This window comes from Macrobrachium nipponense, chromosome 33 (assembly GCF_015104395.2).
Source record: "Macrobrachium nipponense isolate FS-2020 chromosome 33, ASM1510439v2, whole genome shotgun sequence".
In the NCBI taxonomy this organism is placed as follows: Eukaryota; Metazoa; Arthropoda; class Malacostraca; order Decapoda; family Palaemonidae; genus Macrobrachium; species Macrobrachium nipponense.
The window spans coordinates 41,141,832-41,166,770 of record NC_087219.1 but is presented as its reverse complement, the minus strand read 5'-3'; the positions used below and the strand labels follow the sequence as shown (position 1 = coordinate 41,166,770).

At 46.1% G+C, this 24,939-nt stretch overlaps 1 protein-coding gene across 1 annotated transcript in view; it reads right to left on the bottom strand.

The window, feature by feature from the left end:
- The window catches only part of LOC135203112 (small ribosomal subunit protein uS9m-like), a 140,888-nt gene extending 116,944 nt beyond the window's left edge, over nt 1-23,944 (bottom strand). Inside the window, exons 1-2 of the mRNA XM_064232745.1 lie at nt 23,768-23,944; nt 3,982-4,085 (exon numbers count right to left, since the gene is read on the bottom strand). Coding sequence (XP_064088815.1) covers nt 3,982-4,085; nt 23,768-23,915 — 252 coding nt within the window. The 5' untranslated portion in view covers nt 23,916-23,944. The remainder of the gene's footprint in view (nt 1-3,981; nt 4,086-23,767) is intronic.
- Between the last annotated feature and the right edge of the window lie 995 nt (nt 23,945-24,939).

The following is a 24,939-nucleotide window of genomic DNA, read 5'->3' as shown; positions in this document are numbered from 1 at the left end:
TATAGTGCTATGCCGCGGTAGATTCGTACAGAAAGTTACCGTGCGGTAAACCCGCACCTAACAAGTATAAGAGATATCTTGTTGAAATTTTCTAAGTAAACGGCAGGTATGATCCTTCAAGATTACTAGAAATTTCCTCAACCCGAGGCTAAAATCCATGATTGTAGGGCAGAGAGACGGTTTATTCAGCCATTCCCGCAAGGGAGAGAGACGTAACAACGCGCATGACACCGAGCTAGCGGTACTGCGTAGATCACAGTAACAGCAGCCTTGATCATCGTCTCGCACTATGTGCCTGAGTTGCCAGCTACTCCTTTTACGAAGGGATAGGTATGAAATTATCGAGCCAAAGGAAACTCTCAAGCAGGCATATTTAAACGAAACAAAATTCGCTAAATACAGAAGCTGAGTTGATGTTGCAGTTCAATTAGAATACTTCTCGTCTAAGTCGCAATCCGTAGAATAACTAGGATATGCGCCTACCCCTCGGACAATTCAACTGCTTAGTAGAATCATGTCGCGAGGTTAATATACAGTATTAGATTACTTTATAGTATTCTGAACAACGATCTCCATCCTAAATTCTTTCCTTCAAGAAAATAAAATAAGGATTGGAGATCGACCACCTTCGATCTCTATCAAAAAGAGTGAAGGAGAAGTCTTCCTCGAAGGAAAGCTTCAATGGTGAACAGAATACTATCTGCCTGAGTTGCCAGCTACTCCCTTTACGAAGGAATAGGTATGATATTATCGAGCAAAAGGAAACTCTCAAGCAGGCCTATTTAAACGAAACAGAATTCGCTAAATACAGAAGCTGAGTTGGTGTTGTCGTAACAATACCTGAAGAGTTGTTTCTTACTCCGAAAACTCTTGGAAGGTTGAAGGGAGTGTCAAATAAATACATTAGAACAACAGTTCTTTCGGCTTCTATCCGCAGAGGTAAATACGATATGCGTATATGACTCGACCCATGCGTTAGCAAAATGACGCAAAGATAAACTACGTAAGTATTGTAGTAATTTGAACATCGAATTCTCTACTACATCTTTCCTGGACGAGGAAGAGAGAAAGAAAGGAAAACGACTGTCCACGTTCTAATGAACGAGACTTTTAAAAGAACTCCTTGACTCTTTGCCAAGACTCTTTTCCAAGAAAAGGGAGTAACATTCGAATAGAGATCATCAAGAGAGAACCGTGGATCGAAAAAGACCGTTCAATGTTCTTATGATATTGGACAAAAGACTTCCTGGATAGTCTACAAGTCTTTCTCTTAACCCCGGATGAGCCTCTGAAAATGAATGAGAGCTCTTCCGAAATTTGTTAATGAGTTTTATCCGCTTAAACGATAAAAACGTTAAAATCTATGTCAATGAGAACTACCCATTTATGAGGGGTCCCCCACTTAAATGACAATGGGGAAAACGTCCTGACTTGACAAAAAACTATTAGCACTTTGCTAAATAGGGGAAAACCCTTTAACATGACCGAAAGTCACCCAGGAATCCGAGTATATAATCTTCCCGATTCTCAAGAAAGAAAATGCGATGAAGGAGGAAGAGGAAAGAGGGAATCGTAAGGAAAAAAATTCGGGTAATTGTCTCTCCGCCTAACTCCGAATCCTTTATTTAAAAATTTCTGTAAAGAAATGTCCTCAACAGCAAATAAGACGCCTTCAACAAGTCTTTTCTCTCGCAAAGCGTCCTGCCGAGCTTCCACCGAAGCGTCCTGGCGAATGTCCACAAAAGCGTCCTGCTGAGCGTCCTCAAAAGCGTCCTGCTGAGCGTCCTCAAAAGCGTCCTGCCGAGCGTCCTCAAAAGCGTCCTGCTTAGCGTCCTGGAAAGCGTCCTGCTGAGCGTCCTCAAAAACGTCCTGCTTAGCTACGAGCGTGTCTGAGCAGAGAACACCAAAGTCTTCTAACGACGTTTCAGAGAGGAACTCGTTGAGCGCCTTGATGCATGCAAGGCCCGCCAAGAGGCGTCCTGGCGAGCGACCTTCCGCCAACATCTCAATGTTATGACGTAACCGCGTTTTGCGTATGACATTGAATATTTTTTAAGGGACGTCCTCATGCGAGTCTCCATGGAGAGCCGCACGCTGCTCCTGAAGAGTGTGAACACTAAAGGAAGACGTATGGCTTTCGTCTTCCGCAAGGTGCTTGCCGAGCGTCCTGGAGAATGTCTCTACTTATAGGACGTCGAGCACCTCCAAAAGCTTCCTCACGTCTAAATTGCCCTTCTTATGCCGACCAGAGACAAAAGTGGTTTTGGACTGTGGCAAAGCAGCTTTGCCGGCCGTCAACCAAACTTATCAAGCTTGCTTTATCGAAGTAAAGCGAAACGTTTACATAACGTATACGGAGCGCAATGAGAGAGGAGACGAATACTGAGTTTGCTCCTCCAAAAGGTGGAATCAAGAATGTCCTTGATTACCAATTCTTTTGGAATGCTAGCGAGGTTGAAACAGCTCTAACCTCATGAGCGTTCACTCGCAGGAGGCTCAAATCATCTTCTGGCAAGATGAATGAACCTCCTTAATAATATAAGAATATATACAGAGGTTCATATACATGAGCGTTCACGGTCGCAGGAGGCTCAAATCACTCTTCTGGCAAGATGAATGAGCCTCTTAATAAATGTATACATGAGCGGTCACTCGCAGGAGGCTCAAATCACTCTTCTTGCAAGATGAATGAGCTCAAACACTCCTCCTGGCAAGATGAAGAGCCTCCTTAATAATGTATAAATGATATATACATGAGCGTTCTCGCAGGAGGCTCAAATCACTCTTCTGGCAAGATGAATGAGCCTCCTTAAATGTCCCTTAGGAAAAGAGCCAGTGCATTTCTTCTACAAAAGGGAAAATGTGGTCTCTTTACTCTTTCATCCTCTCGTGACGAGAGAGAGGACGTGAAGCGTCCTCTCTCTAAAGCTTCTTTAGGGGGGCGCGAGTCCTTCCGAGAACTCCAACCCCTGTGTGGGGAGGACGCCTCGGAGGACGAGAAGCAATCCTTCAAGATTCGTGCACGTGCACGATCTTTAGCAGCCTGGGAAGAGTCAACAGGTTCTGCCGAAGGGGACGCCAGATCGGTGGGGAGCCCCGTAACCCTCTTGCGGCTTTCGACATGCCCTCTCCCTGAGTCCTGGGAGTCCGACAGAGGTCCAGGCCTAGAGGCATTATGGGGCCGATCTGACGCCCCCTCCACAACACAAGGGCACTACACTTCACAACACTGATTGGAGAGAGAGCACTTTAGTCTAAGATTACTTGATGTAATCCTTTAGCAGACACTTATTCTAGGCTCGTAAGCCATACCACAGGGTTAGGCAAAATAAAATCTACAGGAGGTTAGAAGGTTCATTATTTCTAACTTCTGTTTACTGTGGAGGAAAACTCCTGATTCTAACACGCTCTAAATGCGTAAATGAATCCTCCTTCTTCCGTAATCAGTCACACATTACACTAATAATTACCTTATGCAAAGAAAACATGTAAACGTCATATATACTAAGCGAGGTGTCTACCGAAAGTTACGGTACGCCTCACCGTTAACCAATGACAGACAACAAAGTCTGAAACTAGGATAAACTAGCTTCAGACATCAAAAGCAATGAAAAAATTTACGATAGCGTTATGCCTAGCCACAAAATCCAAGTTAATAAATCAAAGAATAATTAGGATACTTAAGTGGCTAATGAAGTTTCAAAATCCTAGGCGGAGTCTGTAAACAGTTGTTTACCGACCGGCGACAGAAAAAAATATGAATAGAAAATGGGAATAGTTTCCTGAATATCCGCCTCCCAGCGGCGGGAATGGGTACTACACCTGGCCGCCCACTGCGTGTGCCGCGAATTTTTAAATTCTGTCGGACTTCAGAAAATACAGCTATATATATCTGTCAGGTAAAGTTCATGAACAAAATTATTTGTACATTAATATTTTCAAATGAAAAGAATGAAGACAATTTCATTTTCAAATTCTTACATCTTTATCTTCATCTGTAAATGTTTCAGGGTCTTCTCCCATTATGTTGGCAAGATGTCGTCGACCTATCTCATATTCAGCAATCTGCTCTGCCATGAAAGCATCTGAAAATGTGAAAAGAAAATTTATCAGGTGTAAAAAAAATAAGATTCATTAAATCAAGAAAATCAAGATATGAAGAGAAAAATGATATTGTTAAGATACAATAAAGTTTTGTACATACTTACCTGGCAGATATATACTTAGCTATAGACTCGGTCGTCCTGACAGAATTTCAAAACTTGCGGCACACGCGACAGGTAGGTCAGGTGATCCACCATTCCCGCCACTGGGTGGCGGGATCCGGAACCATTCCCGTTTTCTAAGACAGATTTTCTCTTCCACCTGTCTCCTGAGGGGAGGATGGGTGGGCCATTAATCGTATATATCTGCCAGGTAAGTATGTACAAAACTTTATTGTATCTTAACAATATCATTTTTGTACATGAAAACTTACCCTTGGTGAAGGGTAAGAGACAGCTTAAACATAATCATAATAATTTATGAAATTACATAAAAAAACAAAAAACAGGGAAAAAACAACATATGTTCTTGGATATAATAATCCATGGTTCCTACCTGATTGGGCTGAAACTTCATGACTACTGTCTATGAGTCTGCCTGCCTCAAGAGTCCCAGCGAGGTATGGACCTATGGCTGAATAACTCTTTGGATCGTGTCAATGGGGGCTAGCCCGCTTACGCGACAGAGCCTACTCTGGATCGTACCAATGGGGGCTGACCCACTTACATGGTAGAGCCTTTACCTTTGTCATATCAATGGGGACTATCCCTCTTACATGACAGAGTTAAGGTTTCTATAAGTAAACACAAGGAGCACTGAAGCCAATCCCGATCACCTGACCATGTTAGTACTGTTATAACCTATGAATTGCAAGAGGGTCCCGTATTCCCTCTGACAATCAACCAATAAAACAACCACCAATAACCGAAAGAAAAATTTTAACACTAAACTAAGTTAAGAAGGATTAGCCTCAGCTTCCTCCCAGCACTGAATCCGCAGAACATACGCTCCCAGAGCAAAGCACTTTTCGTAAGAAATTTTTACGTCTCAGATAATTGGAGGCGAACACAGAGTTACATCTCCAAAACGTTGACTCTATCAGAGTCTGAAGAGACCAGGTTTTGTGAAAGGCCATTGACGTAGCTATGGCTCTCACTTCATGTGCTCTTACTCTGAGAATCTTGAGGTGCTCTTCATTGCACGTAAGGTGAGCTTCCTTTATCACACATCCTTTATGAAGAAACGTTAGGGCATTCTTAGAATAGTTCTTTTAGGATCTTTTACCGAGCACCAGAGACTTTCTTCTGTACCTCCCAATAACTCTTTTTTCTTCAGGTAGAACTTGAGTGCCCTGACTGGACACAAAGTTCTCTCTAGTTCTTTTCCTGTTATTGAAGAAAGTCCTTTTACCTCAAAGCTTCTAGGCCATGGTTTTGAGGGATTTTCGTTCTTCGCTAGAAAAAGTGGTTTAAAGTTGCAAACCGCTGAATCCTTCCTAAAACCAACTTTACCTTCCAAGGCTTGCACTCGCTAACTCTCTAGCTGTTGCTAATGCGAATAGAAATAAGGACTTTCTAGTTGTCTCTAAATGAAGCTGTGTGAGAAGGTACGAACTTTTTCTGACATTAGGAACTTAAGGACCACATCCAAGTTCCAGCAAGGTTTATTAATCTTCTGGTCTTTCGTGGTTTCAAAAGACCTTATTAGGTCATGAAGATCTTTATTGTTTGTAAGATCTAGACCTCTATGTCGAAAGACTGAAGCCAGCATACTTCTGTAACCTTTCACTGTTGATACTGCCAGGTTACAACTCTTTCTCAAATAGAGAAGAAAATCAGCGATCTTAGATACAGAGGTACTGGAAGAGGATATTTTCTTACTCTTACACATCTTCTAAACAACTCCCACTTCGACTGATACAACCTTAGAGGTGGAAACTCTTCTGGCTCTTGCAATAGCCTTCGCAACTTCGCGCGAAAAACCCCTTGCTCTGACTTGAGTCCATTCGACAGTCTGAAGGCAGTCAGACTTAGAGCGGGGAGGTTCTTGTGAAATCTGTCGAAGTGGGGCTGTTTGAGAAGATCGCTCCTTAGTGGAAGCGATCTTGGAAAATCTACTATCACCTCCAGTACCTCTGTGAACCAGTCGAGAGCTGGCCAGAAGGGAGCGATTAGGGTCATTTTTGTTCCCTCTGAGCAGGCGAACTTCCTCAATACTTCCCCTACTATCTTGAAAGGAGGGAAGGCGTATGTATCTAAACCTGTCCAATCTAGCAGAAAGCTGTCTACGGCTACTGCCTGCGGATCCGAGATCGGGGAGCAATAATTTTCCAGCCTGTAGTTCTTGTTGGTCGAGAACAGGTCTATATTGGGTCTTCCCCACAGATGCCAAAGTTGTTGGCAAACCTGAAGATTGAGTGTCCATTCCGTGGGTAGGACTTGGTCTTTTCTGCTCAACAGATCCGCCCGGATTTCTCTCTCCCTGCACAAACCTTGTGAGAAGAGAAATTTTTCCTTTCCTGAGCCCATATCAGAAGATCCTTTGCTGACTCGTACAGGGAGAAGGAATGCATACCCCCCTGTTTCTTTATATATGCAAGGGCTGTTGTATTGTCCGAGTGAATTTGAACTACCAGACCTGAGACTTGTTCCTCGAAATGAACTAGAGCCAGATGAATGGCTGTTAGTTCTTTCTTGTTTATGTGCCAGGACACTTGTTCTCCTTCCCAAGTACCTGACACTTCTTTCGAACCTAAGGTCGCTCCCCACCCCGAATCTGAGGCGTCTGCAAATAACGTTAGGCGAGGGTTCTTTAAGTGAAGGGAGATCCCCTTGCTTAGCTTTTGTGGATCCAACCACCAGAGGAGATCCTCCTTGATTCTCTTCGAAATTGGAAAGGTTTCTCCCAGTTCTTGAGACTTCCATCCCATCTCTCCTTCAGATAAAATTGAAGGGGTCTGAGGTGTAGTCTTCCTAAGGAAACGAACTGTTCCATCGAGGAGAGGGTCCCCAGAAGACTCATCCATTCCCTCGCGGAATAATGTTCTTTCCTTAGGAGGACTGCCACCTTTTCCAAGCAGCGTTCTCTTCTTTCCTGCGACAGAAACGCTGAGAAAATCCCGAGAATCCATCTGAATCCCCAGATATACAATGCTTTGCTGGGGATCAGTCATGCGGATTTCTCGAGATTGAACTAAAAGTCCCAGGGACTTTGTCAAGTTCAGAGTAAAGTAAGGTCCTCCAAGACATTGTTTTCTCCGACTGGGTCTCTTTTAGCCTTAAGCCGATCGTAGATATCAATGAATGGAATCCTGTTATGTCCTTCCAGATGTAGCCAATAAGCTACGTTCCTTCATGATGTCCGTGAAGACTTGAGGGGCAGTCAAAAGTCCGAACACATCGCTCGAACTGAAATATCTCTCCCTTGAAACACAAATCTTAGATATTTCCGCGATGCCGGATGAATTGGCACATGGAAATACGCATCTTGAAGGTCCAGGGACCCATCCATCCCCTGGACGGAAGAGCACGAACAGAACAGAGGAAGAAGACGTCTTCATCGAAAATTTCTTTTTCATCACAAAGAAATTCAGAGCACTGACATCTAGCACCGGTCTCCATCCTCCCGATGCTTTTGGTACCAGGAACAACCGATTGTAAAATCCTGGAGACTGGAGATCTTGTACCAGTTCTACTGCTTCTTTCGATAATCATCTGTTCCACTGCCTGAAGAATAGCCAGCTTTCGGACCGGATCTGAGTATCTTGCACATAACTCCCTTGGAGTTGTCGTCAAGGGAGGATTTTCCCTGAAGGGGATCAAGTATCCTTTTTTTTTTTCAGGATCGAGAGGGACCATGAATCCGCTCCCTTTTGCGCCCAGACTTTTGCAAAATGAAGTAGTCTGGCGCCTACTGTTGTCTGGAGGACTCTCTGTTCATCTAGATTTCCCGAAGGACCTTCTAGATGGCCTACTCCTTCGTTCTGGTCTGCGACCTCTAAGAGGGGTTCTAGAAGAGGAGGTACCTCGAAAGGGCTGCACAAAAGAGGGTTTCTCTCTTTTTTCAATAGGAACAGCAGGTCTAAACTTCTTAGCAGAGTGTGTGAGAAGATCCTGGGTTGCTTTCTCTGTTAAGGATTTTGCTACCTCCTTAACAGTCTCCTGCGGGAACAGATGTGAAGAGAGAGGAGCGAAAAGAAGAGAGGATCTTTGTAGAGGTGATACGGCTCTTGCTAGAAAAGAGCTAAAGACCGATCTCTTCTTTAACACTCCTGTTCCAAACAGAGAGGCAACTTCTACTGAGCCATCCATAACTGCTCTGTCCAGGCAAGCTAGAACACTTGAAAGCTCTCATAGAGACGAAATCGGTGTCTTGGGTTCTCTTAGCTAATGCTCCCAAGGCCAAGTCCACCTAAAATTGAGACTTCTAAAGTCTTGAAGAGGCCCTTAAGAAGATGATCTAATTCACACATGGCCCAAGTTTGCCTTCCTTCGCAGAAAGCAAAGACTTCCTCCTGGATGCGTCTACCAAAGAAGCAAAATCGGCGTCTGCGGATGATGGGAGGCCTAATCCCATAGGCTCTTTGGTCTCTGGTGATAGGTGGTTATGTCTTGCATTACAAGACGAAAGATTGCAGGATGGGAGAAATAATATCCCGAGTCGTAGATTTCTTTATTCCAAGCAGCAAAAGGTAAATATGTACAGAGGCACTGCAGGGCGTGCAGCTCGCGCCAAGAGAAGCAAGAAGAAGTCATGCGCATGTGCAGGGTTCATGATACAGGGCGACACATGCGGATGCGTTCACAATAGGTGATTTTATTAAATGCATGGAAATGAATGATACAGCAATTGCATAGTAAAATATACATTATTCCACACCTCCCCTTCCCCCTTTTGCGTTCAAAACAGAAAGGTACGTTTTTGAAACGTACTAAACAAATTACTTGTAGATATGTACATTATGTAGGCCTGTTCATCTTTGGGTTGGGGACCTGCAAGGGGCTTGGAGGAATTGATGACTTTTCCATGTCTGGGCTAGGGACCACAGGGAGATCAGAGTTGGGAACTTGACTGGGGCTGGGCAGTGGATATAGGAAGCGACGGTTCCGACGTAACACTCGACCACTTGGGAGACGGATCTCGTACTCACGTGATCATGCACCACCCATGACAATCCCAACTGTGTCCCATCGGTGGGATGTCGGGTCCTGGAGACAGACATGTTGGCCCACATTAAGCCTGGGCAGGGGGCGGGCGTGGGCGTCATAGTTGCGCTGCACCTGAGCAGCTCTGGCAGCGGCTCGGCGGTCGCAGTCATGGGCCTTTTCCTGCCAATCTTCTGTGAATGACTGAGGATGGGCAGGCACACATGTACGGAGAGGGTGACCATACAGTACCTGGGCAGGAGAGCGACCAGACTGGTTGGGTGTGTTTCTCAACTCAAGGAGACCACGATCGAAATCCTCGCAGTCGATGTTTCCTGTGGGGGCCGTTTTGAGGATCAAGTGCTTGACAGCGGCCTCAGCGTGTCCATTAGACTGTGGGTAATGTGGCGACGAGGTGATGTGGTGTACACCCCAACGTTCTGTGAAGTCGGCGAATTCTTTGCTGGTAAACTGAGGTCCTCCATCGGTGCGCAGGCGTAAGGGAACACCCACCTCTCTGAAGTAGCAGCAGAAGTGCCGTATGGTCGAGGAGGCAGTAGTGTCACCCTTGCAAGGGACAACCACAGGCCAGCCAGAGAGGCGGTCGGCGACTACAAGAAAGGACTTCCCAGCTACCTGGAAGAAGTCCGCCGATACCGACTCAAAGGGCCTGGATGGATGGTCGTCGTTGTGGAGAGGCTCCCGTTGTTGGCTGGGACGCAGGACTTGGCACGGCTCGCAGGCAGCGACGGTGTTGGCGATGTCCGAGTCTATCCCAGGCCAGAAGACGGTTTGTCGAGCCCGACGTTTGGTAGCCTCGACACCACGGTGACATCAGGAGTCATGGCGAGGGAATTTTGGTGGCGACGCAGAGCTGCAGGAACTAGTATTCTTGCCCCATAGAGCACGAGGTTGCCATCAGTAGAGAGGGCTTCTCGCAGCTTCCAGTACGGTGATAAGGATGCATGTAGGTCGTAGCGATTCGTGGGAAACCCAGAACTGATGCAGTCACGAAGGCGAACGTAGGTGGGGTCGGCCTGTGCTGCTATCGACATGTCCTGTAGGGTCCGGTCGGCGTCAATGGTTGGGGCATCCTCGTCCTGGGAAGCTGTTGTAGCGTTGATGACAGATCTGACATGTGCCGTTACCTCAGCGAAGCCAGTCATATCCTCGGAGGTGGGGTAGCTGACTGGTGCACGAGAAAGTGCATCTGGGATGCATAGAGACTTGCCGGCGCGCCACACTGCAGTAAATTGATATTGCGACATGCGCTCCTTCATTCGCTGGAGCCGTGGGTTTTCAACCATGTCCAGCGTGTAGCTGTTTGATGATAGGCACCAGTGGGCGATGGTCGGTTTGCAGGGTGAAGGTTTGGCAGTCCTTTGAGGTATAGGCAGCACTTTGTGAGGGGGCCCAAGATACTGCAAGCATCTCCAGTTTTCAATTGTTGCATACCTTGTTTCGGCGTCTGCGAGAGGAAGCGGGATCCACACTGGACTACTCGGAGATGTCCAGATCCATGGTCCTGGAGGAGAGCGTAGCCTACTCCGTAGAGGCGAGATGCATCGGTCTGGAGAATGGTTGGCAGGGTTGGGTCAAAAGACGCAAGAACAGGTGGGCTTGAAAGTGCTTGTTTCACACGTTTGAAGGCCTGGTCATGGTCAGGTGTCCAAAGAAAAGAGCGCTTGGGGCTCATGAGTGGTCGAAGGGGCTGTGCAGTCAGGGCAATATCTGGGGTAAACTCAGCCAACTGGTTTACTAATCCCATGAAGGAACGTAAGTCCGTCAGGTTGGATGGTGTAGGGAAGTCTTGCAGAGCAGCAAACTCGTCCCGGGTCAGCAGCAATTTCCTTCCTTCGGAAAAGAGTGAAGCCACAGAAATTCACTCTGGTCTCTGCCACTGTGAACTTTTCTTTGTTGAGAGTGATGCCATTTTTGCGGCAGCGGGTGAGCAATTCGTGGATCCTGTGGTAGTGTGTCAGTAGGTTATCGTCGAAGATGAGAATGTCATCAACAACCTTGACACACTTCTTCATGCCTTGGAGAGCTAGAGTCGCCGGGCCCCGGTAACAATAGGCATCCATCACCAGTGGCAGCGAAGCCCATAGGTCCCGCAATGCTGGAAGCGTCCATAAGGCGTAATGAAAGTGGTGAGGTGGCGGTCCTCTTCTGCTAGCTCCATCTGCCAGTAGCCATGTAGAGCGTCGCGGTGGTGAAGAACTTGGCGGTGGAGTCGACAGCACGGACAGCAGCTAAGGGCGTGGCGAAGGGTGGGCTGGACGGGAGACTTGTGCGTTCAGCTTCGTAGATCCACTGTGATTCGAACTCCCTTGGCCTTAGGAACGACGACTAGAGGGTGGCACCATTCCGATGGCTCATCTCCACAAGGCTTAATGATTCCCTGTTGTACCATGGAGTCTAATTCATTCTTGACAGGTTCGCGGAAAGCGTAGGGTATCTGCCTTGGTGTGGATGGCGAAAGGGACCGCGTCTTCCTTAAGGTGGATTTTCATGGGAGGGCCTGCCATCGGCCTCAGTGGAGCTGCTTCAAGGTCTTCCTTTGACACGAGTATGTCCTGAAAGGTTTGTAAGAAATGCTCTCGGGCCTCAGCAGGGGTCGTGTCAGCATGCAGGGGTAGCTCCTTGCATCGATTAACGTGGGTGACCTGTAGGATGGGCCACGGAAAGCCTGGCGGGATGATGATGGCCAACTCCTTGCAAAGTGCATAGGACAGGAGTGGCATCTGAACGCGTTCGTGGACTTGAATCGTGGCGAGGCAGGACCGTTTGGCCAAGGACAAGGTGGCCTTAAGGGTTCCTAAAGTAGGTGTCATCTTTGACCCATCTGCCGTGAGTGTCACTGATGTTGCAGGAGGCTGTAGCTCAGTCCTGGGAATGCGAAGGAGTTCCAAGTGCTGGGGGCCCATCACTGATACATCAGCTCCTGTGTCAGGCAGCATCATTAACTTCGATGTCTCACCCCTGTAGGTGAGGGCGATGGATATAGGTGATGGTGAGGAGTCAGTTGATGAAGAAGGAGTCTCGACCTTGCGTCAGCTAGAGGGCTTGCTAGAAGGGGGCGTGGCATTGGGCGGGCTGCCCTGCTTGGCGTTCATCTGCTGACGGCAGTACTTGTCATAGTGGGCCACTCGGCCGCAGTGTCTGCATGTGGCCTTGTTGGCGGGGCACTTTGGCGTCCTGCGCCAGTTGTCCTTTGCAGCCACAGTTACACATACACTGTCGTTGGCTGGGCACTTACCTGTTTGAGCTGTGCTTCCTTGTGCAGGAAGGGCATCATAAAGTGTCCCTTGTTAGAGGTTGGTAGCAAGGTAGAACCCCTGTTGCCATTGTCTTTGATTTTTTGTATACGTGGAGACGGACACAAATTTAGAAGGAGGGGCACGTATGGCGGTAGTGGCTGTCCGTGTGGCCTCATAGGAGCGACATTCGTTAACCATGGAGGCCAATGAAGCTGCAGCGTCCAGGGCAATGAGTTTCTGAGTGAGCTCCTCGTCCCTGACTCCCATGATAATGATCATCTTCAGCTGAGTCTCCTCACACACAGCAGAATGGCCAGGACAGACGTCGATTTCCTCTGCTACATGCTTCAGTCGGACATAGAAGTCGCTGAAGCTTTCCCCTTCCCTCTGCTTGCAGGAGAGCAAGTCCCTGCGTGTAGAGCTTCATTTTCGCAGGTTCTTGATGTGTTCCTGGAGAATATTCAAGACCTCGTCAACACTCCGATCCGTGTCTGGTGGTACGTTGAGCGTGTGCTCGAGTATTCTTTGGGTCTCCAGGCTGAGGCACAACGAAGCTGTATCATCTGTTTTCCTGGTAGGTAATGTCCCTAAGTCCACCATCACACTGTAGTCATCCCAACGTCTACGCCATTCCCTGAACACTTGGTATGTGGCATCAGGACGTAACGGGCGGCGGGTCTGGGCGATGGCTTTCTGTGGGGGTGGTGGCTGGGTGGACGATGGCACTGAGGACTGTGTGGGAAGTTGTTGCGAGTCCGCTGGTGTTGCTTGCTGCTGGGCTGAATTGACGCTAAGTAGCTGCAACAATGCGGTTGAAACGTTGAAGCTTCCCTCCCTCTCTTCTTAAAGTTTGTCCTCTTGGCGGCGTAGATCCTCTTCGTGACGACGTTGTTCCTCTTCATAACGACGTTGTTCTTCCTCTCTCCGACGTGCAGCCAACTCGGCCTGTCGAGATTCCTCCAGGTACTTGATGAGGAGCCTTAACTCCGTATTTGGAGCTGTGGGAGGCGGTATACTCAGGTGCGGTGAGAGCAAAGGTGGGGTTTCCAGCGATGCAAAACCTGGAAGGGTTAGACAGTCTGTTGGTGAGACTGGGTGTGAAGGCAACTGGCGATCCTCAGGGTCCTGGTCGTGTTGCATATCCCCAGGCTCGTCTTGATGTGAAGCAGAAGCCATTATGAACAGTTTTCTGCAATGTCAACTGCAGTTTAAAGGAAGAGAAGAACAATGAGGAAGACTTTCTACAGTTTTTATTAAAAAGTTACTGTAAATAATTCTTAATCTGCGCGGCGAATCCTGGCAGGCGGTGGAGAGTGGGCTGAGTGGGCTCCTGGGGGGTGGGCGGTCGGGTGGGTGGGGAGTGGGGAGCGACCACTCGACCGTTGAAAAAAATGAGTCGGCACTCGGCAGTGTATGGCAAATGATGAGCGTGGGTGGATGTGCCTCGGGCTCTGTAGCTGGATATGGAAATAAGGGTACCCGTAGAGCTGGGGGAAGGCACAAGAAAAATACAACCCACTAAAATCAAAGCACTGACATTACACTGCACTGGCACTACACAAACACTGCATGAACATATCATAAACACCGCACTAGCACTGTAAAATCCAAAGGCAACCGAGGGGTAATGGCGGCTGGGTTTGAATGCTGATTCCGGTGTTCCTTGAAAATGCTGAATGGTTTCGTCACTGCGCCATGGTGATAGGTGGTTATGTCTTGCATTAGAAGACGAAAGATTGCAGGATGGGAGAAATAATATCCCGAGTCGTAGATTTCTTTATTCCAAGCAGCAAAAGGTAAATATGTACAGAGGCACTGCAGGGCGTGCAGCTCGCGCCAAGAGAAGCAAGAAGAAGTCATGTGCATGTGCAGGGTTCATGATACAGGGCGACACATGCGGATGCATTCACAATAGGTGATTTTATTAAATGCATGGAAATGAATGGTACAGCAATTGCATAGTAAAATATACATTATTCCACAGTCTCGTACCACCTCCCAGATTTTCCTGTTAACTTGGAAGGAGGACAGGAAAAATGTTATTGTTATAATACAATTAAGTTTGTTCATACTTACCTGGCAGATATATATATAGCTGTATTCTCCGAAGTCCGACAGAATTTTTTCAAAATTCGCGGCACCCGCAGTGGGCGGCCGGTGGTAGTACCCATTCCCGCCGCTGAGGCGGATATCAGGAATATTCCCATTTTCTATTCATATTTTATCAGTGGCCACTGTCTCCTGAGGGGGAGGTGGTGGCGGGCCACTTCAATTATATATCTGCCAGGTAAGTATGAACAAACTTAATTGTATTATAACAATAACATTTTGTTCATGAAACTTACCTGACAGATATATATGTAGCTGAATCCCACCTTCGGATGGTGGGAAGAGACAGAATAGGATTTTTGGGAAACTAAATTAAGTAGATGATACCCATCTTGGTTCCTCACCTGTTAGCATAGCCGACTTCGTGATTACTGTCACCAAAGTCTGCTTCTGCATTACTAGAGTTGCCAGCGAGGTAGAGACCTGTAATGCTGGTGCGCTCTAGATGATCTGTCAACGGGGGCGTGACCACAATGTGACTAGACCATATGACCATACTTCTGAGGGCAACGAAGCTAAAACCACCACCTGACCTAACCTATCAAAGTTAGTTCCATAACTTCTAGGCTAAAGAAAAGGAACGCGCCTCAAGCGACCAACCCTTTAAAGTTTAAAAGCACACCTATCCCTTTTCTATAGGATAGGATTCGTGTTGCTTGCTGCCCCCAATAATATCTACGGATATGTATGGGTCCTAGCGACTTACAGATCTCAATAAATGTCGTCTTCACATCCCGTCGGGAGTGTGAAGCGAACACAGAGTTGCTTCGCTAAAGCGTGGCACTCAGGATGTTTACTGTGTCATGCTCTGATGAAATGCTTCCGAGGCCGCGCCCTCACCTCTTGAGCATTCATATTAAGAAAAAATCTCAAATCTTTATGCAAACATAATGAATGAGACTCTTCAAAGAACTCCTTGACTAAAATGCCAGGGTGTTCTTGGACATGAACCAGTCTGGTCCCTTTTTACGGAACACCGCAGATTGTCCGTTGACCTCGACTTTCTATAGTTTTATCAAGATAAAACTTGAGAGACCCGACAGGGCACAGGACTCTCTAATGCCCTTGCCCAACAATTTGTGCCATACCCTTGGTCTCCAAGCCTTCGGGTCAAGGGTTAGACAGGTTTTCGTTCTTATCAAGAACGGAAGGCTTAGAGGACAGACCGCATTATGTCCTTTAAAGCTAAAAACCCTCTGATGATGGCTAAAACCTCACTAACCCTCTTTGCCGTGGCTAGAGCGTTAGAATGTTAGCCTTTTTTTCTGGTCACGTGTATTAAGTTCGCAGAAAGGATAGGTTCGAAATGCTTTTGGCATCAGAAACTCAGACTACGTCTAAGTTCCATGCCGGAACCTACGATCCAGAAAATTTCAAGATCTCCCCAGACCTCAAAGATCGTGAAGCTTTGTTGTTTGACAGAACCGAATCTCTGAGCCTAGAGGCCGTCAACAACATATTTGCATATTCTACAATAGTTAGGACTTCTAGCTTATCTCATACTTCATACGGAAAGATAGAACCGATAAAGAATTCACAGAGGTCGAGGTGAGGAACAGTCATTTCCCTTCACTATCTCCAGAAACGGCCCCCTCCGATTGAACATTGAAAATAGGCAGCCCTGCTTTGCCTTGGCCAAGAGACTGCCATTAATCTTGAAGATCTTATCGCTTCTCGATAGTCTGAACGTCTTCAGACTCAGAGAGGAGAGATATTAGATACTTCACTAAGTGACGATGTTAGATTACACCGATTCTCTCGGGAAGGGTCTTTGGACAATTCTCTGAATTACCTGACCTCTGTGAATCCAACCTCTTAGAGGCCAACATGTGGCGACTAAAGCTAATCCTCTAGGATCATGAATAAGGGAACAACTTAAGAGGAAGCTCCTTCGTCTTCAATATTACGAAAAACTTAACGAAAGGACGCCCTCCGTCTCTCCTCAACTTTCGACATACTTCTAAGTGAGGATTACTCAGACGTCAGTAGTTGTTGCCTTCGATCGAGAAGACCCGCACGGACGTGCACTAGTTTAACGAACCTCTTGAGGATCGTTACGTTCCGTGCCCCAAGCCCATAACAACTCTCTCTTCTTGAGCTATGAGAGAGCTGAGAAATTATCCGAGATGATTTGGGCCACTCGATCCAAACTCACCCTTCGAGGAACTGGAGAGCCAACCAATTTGGCTTCCAATTCTTTCAGACAATGTGCCAGAACATCTGTTCCTCTGTTCGGATGTCTGGCACCCTCTCGCTATCACCCGAGGTGATCCTCAAGCCGTTGAGAGAAAATTAGAATTATTCCAATTTCTTTGTGAGGAAAAATTGTAGAGGTCTGAATTGGTGTTTATTCCGGGAAAACAAGCTTCTCCAGCGAGGAAATGGTCCCCAGCAAACTCATCCATTCCCTCACTCAGCCTGCTTCCTTCCCTAAATAAGGCTGCGCTTTGCATAAGCATGAGAGCATTATTATAGTGCTATGCCGCGGTAGATTCGTACAGAATTCTGTTACCGTGCGGTAAACCCGCACCGAACAAGTATAAGAGATATCTTGTTGAAATTTTCTAAGTAAACGGAAGGCATGTTCATTCATGATTACTAGAAATTTCATCAACCCGAGGCTAAAATCCATGATTGTAGGGCAGAGAGACGGCTTATTCAGCCATTCCCGCCAGGGAGAGAGAAGTAACCAACCGCGCATGTCACCGAGCTAGCCGGTACTGCGTAGATCACAGTAACAGCAGAGCAGCCTTGTTCATCGCTCCGCACTATCTGCCTGAGTTGCCAGCTACTCCTTTTTACGAAGGGATAGTATGAACTTATCGAGCAAAGAAAACTCTCAAGCAGCAATATTAAACGAAACAAAATTCGCTAAATACAAACTGAGTTGGTGTTGTCGTAACGATACCTGAAGAGTTGTTCTTACTCCGAAAACTCTTGGAAGGTTGAAGGGAGTGTCAATTAAATACATTAGAACAACCGTTCTTTTCGGCTTTCTATCCGCAGATGGTAAACTACGATATGCGTATATGGACGGTTGACCCATGCGCCCTAGAGGCGTTAGCAAAATGACGCAAAGATAAACTACGTAAGTATTGTAGTAATTTGAACAATCGAATTCTCTACTACATCTTTCCTCGACGAGGAAGAGAGAAAGAAAGGAAAACGACTGTCCACGTTCTAATGAATGAGACTTTTTTAAAAGAACTCCTTGACTCTTTGCCAAGACTCTTTGCCAAGAAAAGGGAGTAATATTCGAATAGAGATCATCAAGAGAGAACCGAGGATCGAAAAGGACCGTTCAATGTTCTTATGATATTGGACATAAGACTTCCTGGATCTAGTCTACAAGTCTTTTTCTTACTCCCCGGATGAGCCTCTGAAAATGAATGAGAGCTCTTCCGAAATTTGTTAATGAGTTTATCCGCTTAAACGATAAAAACGTTAAAATCTATGTCAATGAGAACTACCCCATTTATGAGGGGTCCCCCACTTAAATGACAAAACGTTTAGTATCTTGACAATGGGGAAAACGTCCTTACTTGACAAAAACTATTAGCACTTTGCTAATAGGGGAAAAACCCTTTTAACATGACCGAAAGTCACCCAGGAATCCGAGTATATAAATCTTCTCGATTCTCAGAGAAATCGATGAGAGAGGAAGACGGGATCGAAGAAAAATTCGGGTATGTCTCTCCGCTAACTCCGAATCCTTTTTTAAAAATTTCTGTAAAGGAAGGATGTCCTGTGGAGAGTCCTGAAAAAACCTCCTCTTGACGAGCGTTTATAAAGCGTCAAGCGTCCTAAGAAACGTCCTGAACAGCAAATAAGACGCCTTCTACAAGTCTTTTCTCTCGCAAAGCGTCCTGCCGAGCTTCCACCGAAGCGTCCTGGCGAATGTCCACAAAAGCGTCCTCATAAGCGTCCTGCCGAGCGTCCTCAAAGGCGTCCTGCTTAGCGTCCTGGAAAGCGTCCTCAAAAAACGTCCCTGGCTTAGCTTTACGAGCGTGTTATGAGCAGAGAACACCAGCCTTCTGAACCAACGTTTCAGAGAGGAACTCGTTGAGCGCCCTGATGCATGCAAGGCCCGCCAAGAGGCGTCCTGGCGAGCGACCTTGCAACATCTCAATGTTATGATGAACCGCGTTTTGCGTATGACGTTGAAGATTTTTCAAGGGACGTCCTCATGCGAGGTCCTCCATGGAGAAGCCCGCAAACGCTGCTTCCTGAAGTGTGTGAACACTAAGGAAGACGTATGGCTTTCGTCTTCAAGACGGGCCTTAAAGACCTTCATACCTTCTTACAAAGACAGTGGCCGCCTGTGCGACAACTTGCGTCTAAGTAATGCAAAAGGACATCTGCAGAACAAACACACTCAGCAGAGGGGACGCCGAGCCGTCCCGAAAACACCCCTCGCAAGGTGCTTGCCGAGCGTCCTGGAGAACGTCTCTACTTGTAGGACGTCGAGCACCTCCAAAAGCTTCCTCACGTCTAAATTGCCCTTCTTATGCCGAACCAGAGACATAAGTTGTTTGACTGTGCAAAGCAGCTTGCCGGACGTCAAACTTATCAGCTTGAACAACATCCTTTTTCGAAGTAAAGCGAACGTTACAAAACATATACGGAGCGCCATGAGGAGAGGAGACGAAAACTGAGTTGCTCCTCCAAAAGGTGGAATCAAGAATGTCCTTGATTACCATATTCTTTTGGAATGCTAGCGAGGTTGAAACAGCTCTAACTTCATGAGCGTTCACTCGCAGGAGGCTCAAATCACTCTTCTGGCAAGATGAATAGACCTCCTTAATAATGTATATGAGCGTTCACTCGCAGGAGGCTCAAATCACTCTTCTGGCAAGATGAATGAGCCTCCTTAATAATGTATAAATGAGCGTTCACTCGCAGGAGGCTCAAATCACTCTTCTGGCAAGATGAATGAGCCTCCTTAATAATGTATAAATGAGCGTTCACTCCCAGGAGGCTCAAATCACTCTTCTGGCAAGATGAATGAGCCTCCTTAATAATGTCCCTTAGGAAAAGAGCCAGTGCATTCTTCGAAAAGGGTAGATGTGGTCTCTTCCTGAGCACCATAAATTACCCGAAGGACCTCTTACTTCCTTCGTTTATGTAAATAAAATTTGAGAGCCCTGACAGGGCACAGGACTCTTTCATCCTCTCGTGACAAGAGAGAGGACGTGAAGCGTCCTCTTCTCTAAAGCTTCTAAAGAGGGCGCGAGTCCTTCCGAGAGCTCCAACCCTTGCGCGGGGAGGACGCCTCGGAGGACGAGAAGCAATCCTTCAAGATTCGTGCACGTGCACGATCTTTAGCAGCCTGGGAAGCGTCAACAGGTCCTGCCGAAGGACGCCAGATCGGTGGGGAGCCCCCCGTAACCCTCTTGCGGCTTTCGACATGCCCTCTCCCTGAGTCCTGGGAGTCCGACAGAGGTCCAGGCCTAGAGGCATTATGGGGCCGATCTGACGCCCCCTCCACAACACAAGGGGCACTACACTTCACAACACTGATTGGAGATCGAGCACTTTAGTCTAAAGATTACTTGATGTAATGCTTCTAGCAGACTACTTCTTCGAGGGCCCGTAAAGGCCATACCACCAGGGTTAGGCAAAATAAAATCTACAGGAGGTTAGAAGGTTCATTATTTCTAACTTCTGTTACTGTGGAGGAAAACTCCTGATTCTAACACGCTCTAAAATGCGTACATGAATCCTACTTCTTCCGTAATCAGTCACACATTACACTAATTACATTGAACTTATGCAAAGAAAACATGTAAACGTCATATATACTAAGCGAGTGTCTACCGAAAGTTCCGGTAGCCTCAGCTTACCCCATGCAGACAACAAAGTCTGAAACTAGGCTAACTAGCTTCAGACATCAAATGCAATGAAAAAATTTACGATAGCGTATGCCTAGCCACAAATCCAAGTCAATAATCGAAAGAATAATTAGGATACTTAAGCGGCTAATGAAGTTTCAAAATCCTAGGCGGAGGTCTGTAAACAGTTGTTTACCGACCGGCGACAGAAAAAATATGATAGAAAATGGGAATAGTTTCCTGATTATCCGGCTTCCCCAGCGGCGGGAATGGGTACTACACCTGGACCGCCCACTGCGTGTGCCGCGAATTTTGAAATTCTGTCGGACTTCGGAGAATACAGCTATATATATATCTGTCAGGTAAGTTTCATGAACAAAAACTGTTTTACCAGCTTCCCTTCTCGAAGTTAGCCATTCCAAAAAAGTCTTTAAAGCCTTCTTCATGCATAGTGCAGGGCACATCTTAACAAACGACGAAGACTTATGAGTTCTGGTACTGGACATAAGAGATCCTGGTGAAGGAGGATCCGCAGGGTGAAGGAAGTCTCCGAACTCCTTAAGAAGAAGCAGTGAGAGCCTCTTGTAATCTGAGACTGCTACATCTAAGGGCTTCTCATCGTCCGACACTTCTTCCAAAGGCCCAACTGAAGGAGACCGTTTGGAAGTGATAGGGCTCTTCCCGGGAGAAGTACTCCTTTCTCGAGAAGGAGTGCGCTGAGTCTTCGACAAATTCCTATTTGCCGTCGAAGGAGGAGAAAAATTCCTATAAGAAGAATGAGGCTCCTGGCAGTCAAAAACATTCTTGCGCCTACTAAGCTCTTGATCCTATCCCTCTGAGATCCCAAAGACTCCTGGTGTTTGATAGGCTCTTGGCGCCCTATTCGGGCGCTTGAGGATTCAGGGCGCTTGAGAGGATCCCAGCGCCCTGACTCCTGACGCCTAAAGACTCCTGGCGCCCTAACTCTTGGCGTCTAACTGACTCCTGGCGCCCTAAATCCTGGCGCTTGAAAGGCTCTTGGCGCCCTTCTTTGCGTCTGACAGACTCCTTGAGCCTGACTGACTCCTGGTTCAAATCTTGTTCTTGCCTTGATTCTAGGCATCTAGAAGGAGAGAGGCTACGCACTTCCTGACGATGAGTAGAGGAGCCTCTGTTAGGTTTCGAAACCTTGTCTAAAGAGGGCGCTTCTCTCTTGGGGAAGAGCGCCTACAAGGCGAAGGAATTCGCCTGTCAGGAGAAAAACTCCTGTCCAAAGAGTCTCTATACGAAGGAGATAAAGCGCCTTGGCGAGTGTGAGGGCTCTCTCCTAGCCGAAGAGGGGGGGCGCTTAGAGGAACTCTTAACAGGAAGCGAAACATCTTTCCTCCTTGTCCGGAATCCTTAGAGAAGGAGCCTACCAGAGAGGATAACTGCTCCTGTAGGTTTGATCAGGAACTTCTTCGTAGTGATCCTGAAAAGAGGACTCCTCCTGTCTTGTCTTCTTAGGATTAGAGGGCCAATACTCAGGACAACGCTCCTGGGCTAAATCAGCCGCGTCTCCTTTAGGAGCCTTCCAGGCTCTCTTCAAAGGGCGAGATTGAGAGGCAGAACTCCATCCTCGTTTAGGTGAGGAAGAATCCGAGGCCGAAAAGCACTCCCTTAGGATGCCTTTTCTGCGGCTATCCCAAGGCAAGCCTGGGACGCTACATCAGGATCTGCCGAAGGGACGCCTGACCGTTGGGGATGTTCTGCATCCTCCCTGCGGCTTTCGACTTCCTCCTCCCTTGGTCCTGGGAGTTTTGAAAAGTGGTCTAGGCCTAGGAGCAATAAGGAACCGGTCAGACGCCCCCTCCACTGCACTGGGGACACTGCACAAATCACTATCACCACTCTTACCTTCGTTTAACGCTCGTAACTGAGCTTGCAGTTTCTTGATAGAAGCTTTAACATTTTCCCTTTCAGAGGAAGAATCCTTGGATTCCATACCGGGAGAAGCAGCTGAGGCTAAGGGAAAATCATTAGTAACAGGAGAGTTATGAAAATCTTGTTCTAGAGAACCAGATCTACTAGAAGATCTAACCGAAGCTTTCCTTATTCTATCCCTCTCAAGTTTCCTAACATAAGAAGATAACTCCTTCCACTCAAGCTCTGTTAAATTCTCACACTCAATACAGGTGTTATTAAAAGAACATTCATTATCTCTGCATTTAGAGCAAATACTATGAGGATCTACCGCCAACTTCGGCAGCCTAACCTTACAATCCTCCCTATTACAAACCCTAAACATAGGTGAAGCCTTAGCGTCAGACATCGTGAAAGAGCAGTCAAAATCAAAGTCGAAAAAACAGTCCACATAAGCGTATGCCAAGCCAGAGAAAAAACAGAATACGTCACCAAAAAACCAATCCAAATTCTCGGCAAACGAGTAGAAATCCAAAATGGAGGAACGAACAACAGATGATGTTGTTAGCTCCAGCGACAGAGAAAATCTGTCTTAGAAAACGGGAATGGTTCCGGATCCCGCCACCCAGCGGCGGGAATGGTGGATCACCTGACCTACCTGTCGCGTGTGCCGCGAGTTTTGAAATTCTGTCGGGACGACCGAGTCTATAGCTAAGTATATATCTGCTGGGTAAGTTTTCATGTACAAAAATAAGGGAATAATATAAAACAATACAGGCAGTCCCCAGTTATCTGCAAGATGCTGATAAGGGAAAACTGCCATTAACTGAAACTCAGCAATTTATGGCACTTAGGGCACTGAGTTTGGTTCATGGCACCTATATTAGGTATGTTATAGTGCCATAACTCTATTATTGCTACCTTATGGCACCAATAACCAAAACTCAGCCCATTATGACGGCATAAATTGCCGATTTTATGGGGTTAGACAAGCACCATAAAACTGGATCGCCTTAACTGAGTCCACCTATAACCGGGGAAGTCCTGTATTCATACTACACAGTAGACCCCCTTATTCATATTCTCCGGATTCGCGGACTCACACATTCACAGATTTCTCTCGGGAACGTTTCCCCCACATTATTCACGGAAAATTTGCACATTCGCGGTATTTTTCTATGAGAAATATCCAGAAATTCCTGTTTTTTTTTTTTTTTTTATCAATTTCATCAGAAAATACACGTTTTGTGATAAAACTATTAAAAAACCAAGTATAAAAATTTTTAGTGGGTTTTTCTTGAGTTTTAACATACAAAATACTAGGCTGTTTTTAGCGTTTTTATAGGGGTTCCAAACATTCACGGGTTCTAACTATTCACGGGGGGGTCTGGTATGCATCCCCCGCGAATACAGGGGGACCACTGTATTCTCATCCTAACTTACTATAGTGACTGCAAACTCTGTACCTGCATTTAAATAAGTCAGTAAAATATCTTACCATGAGCTTGAGCACGTTCCATATATGCTTTCATGGCTTTGCTCATCTTCTGAGACTGCTCTACAGGTTCTGTCACATCTGCTTTGTCAGCAGCAGTTGAAAAAGAAGCAGAACTCAGGCTCCTTGCCACTGTTACTTTCAAATTCATTCTCTGCAATGTAAATCAATTCAATTAAAGGCAAGAACTGTATACATTACTGTAATTAGCAAAAAAATTAAAATGTACATAAGAAGGTTATATACATGTGAAGCAACAGCAATATTTATTGTAAGTGCCTGAAGACTTTCTTTACCAAATAAGGATACATTCTAAATTCCTATAACACGATAAGTAATTCTCCATTCCATATAAATCTGCCTAGAAATAAAAGACAATGCACATTACAACCAACATCCATTAACATAGCAGGTTCCACATACAGCGTGAACCATTAAAAACAAAATAAAACAAAAAACTATATAAGTAAAAATGTTCCATTAAAAAGCTAATTCAAGAAAATAAGCAGATGAAAAACCATAAAAAGACAATGGCAAACGAAACAGACACATAGCACCTTCAAGCAATCAGACAGGAAAAAAAAAAACTAAGTTAAAAAGCTTACATAATTTTGACCTACTATTCCACGTTTTACTACTGACAAGACATGAAATACATAATTACTGAAAGCACACTTAAACTGGGTTGTGTCCATTGAACAACTAGAAGATGACCAATATACAAATAAATACTGACAACAGTAACATTATTATTAATATTTCAGAAGGAGACCCTCTCGTAGTCATGTTTTGTTAAAAATTACTGCTGCTTCAGCACTATTAATCTTGTAAAGAGTCTTCTCTATCTTTCTGATGACGCCTTTCTCGTTGTTGCTTAGACTGGCGAGCAATGCACCAAAGGGCATGGTAAAATTCGGTTGAGTCATTTGATTTATTATTACTTATACAATTCTCTCTCTCTCTCTCTCTCGTCACTCCTCTCTCTCTCTCATCTCTCTCTCATCTCTCTCTCTCTCTAACGCGACGTTTCCTCCTGATCGACAGGACATTATCAAGCGATAACTGCTGAGGGACTAAATTCCAGTGGCGAGTCCATCTCCTTTTATCGTGGTGTTGCGAGCTCTTGAGTACGGTCAGAGCACCTCTCCGGCAGGTCAGGTTTTCATTGGTTCCCG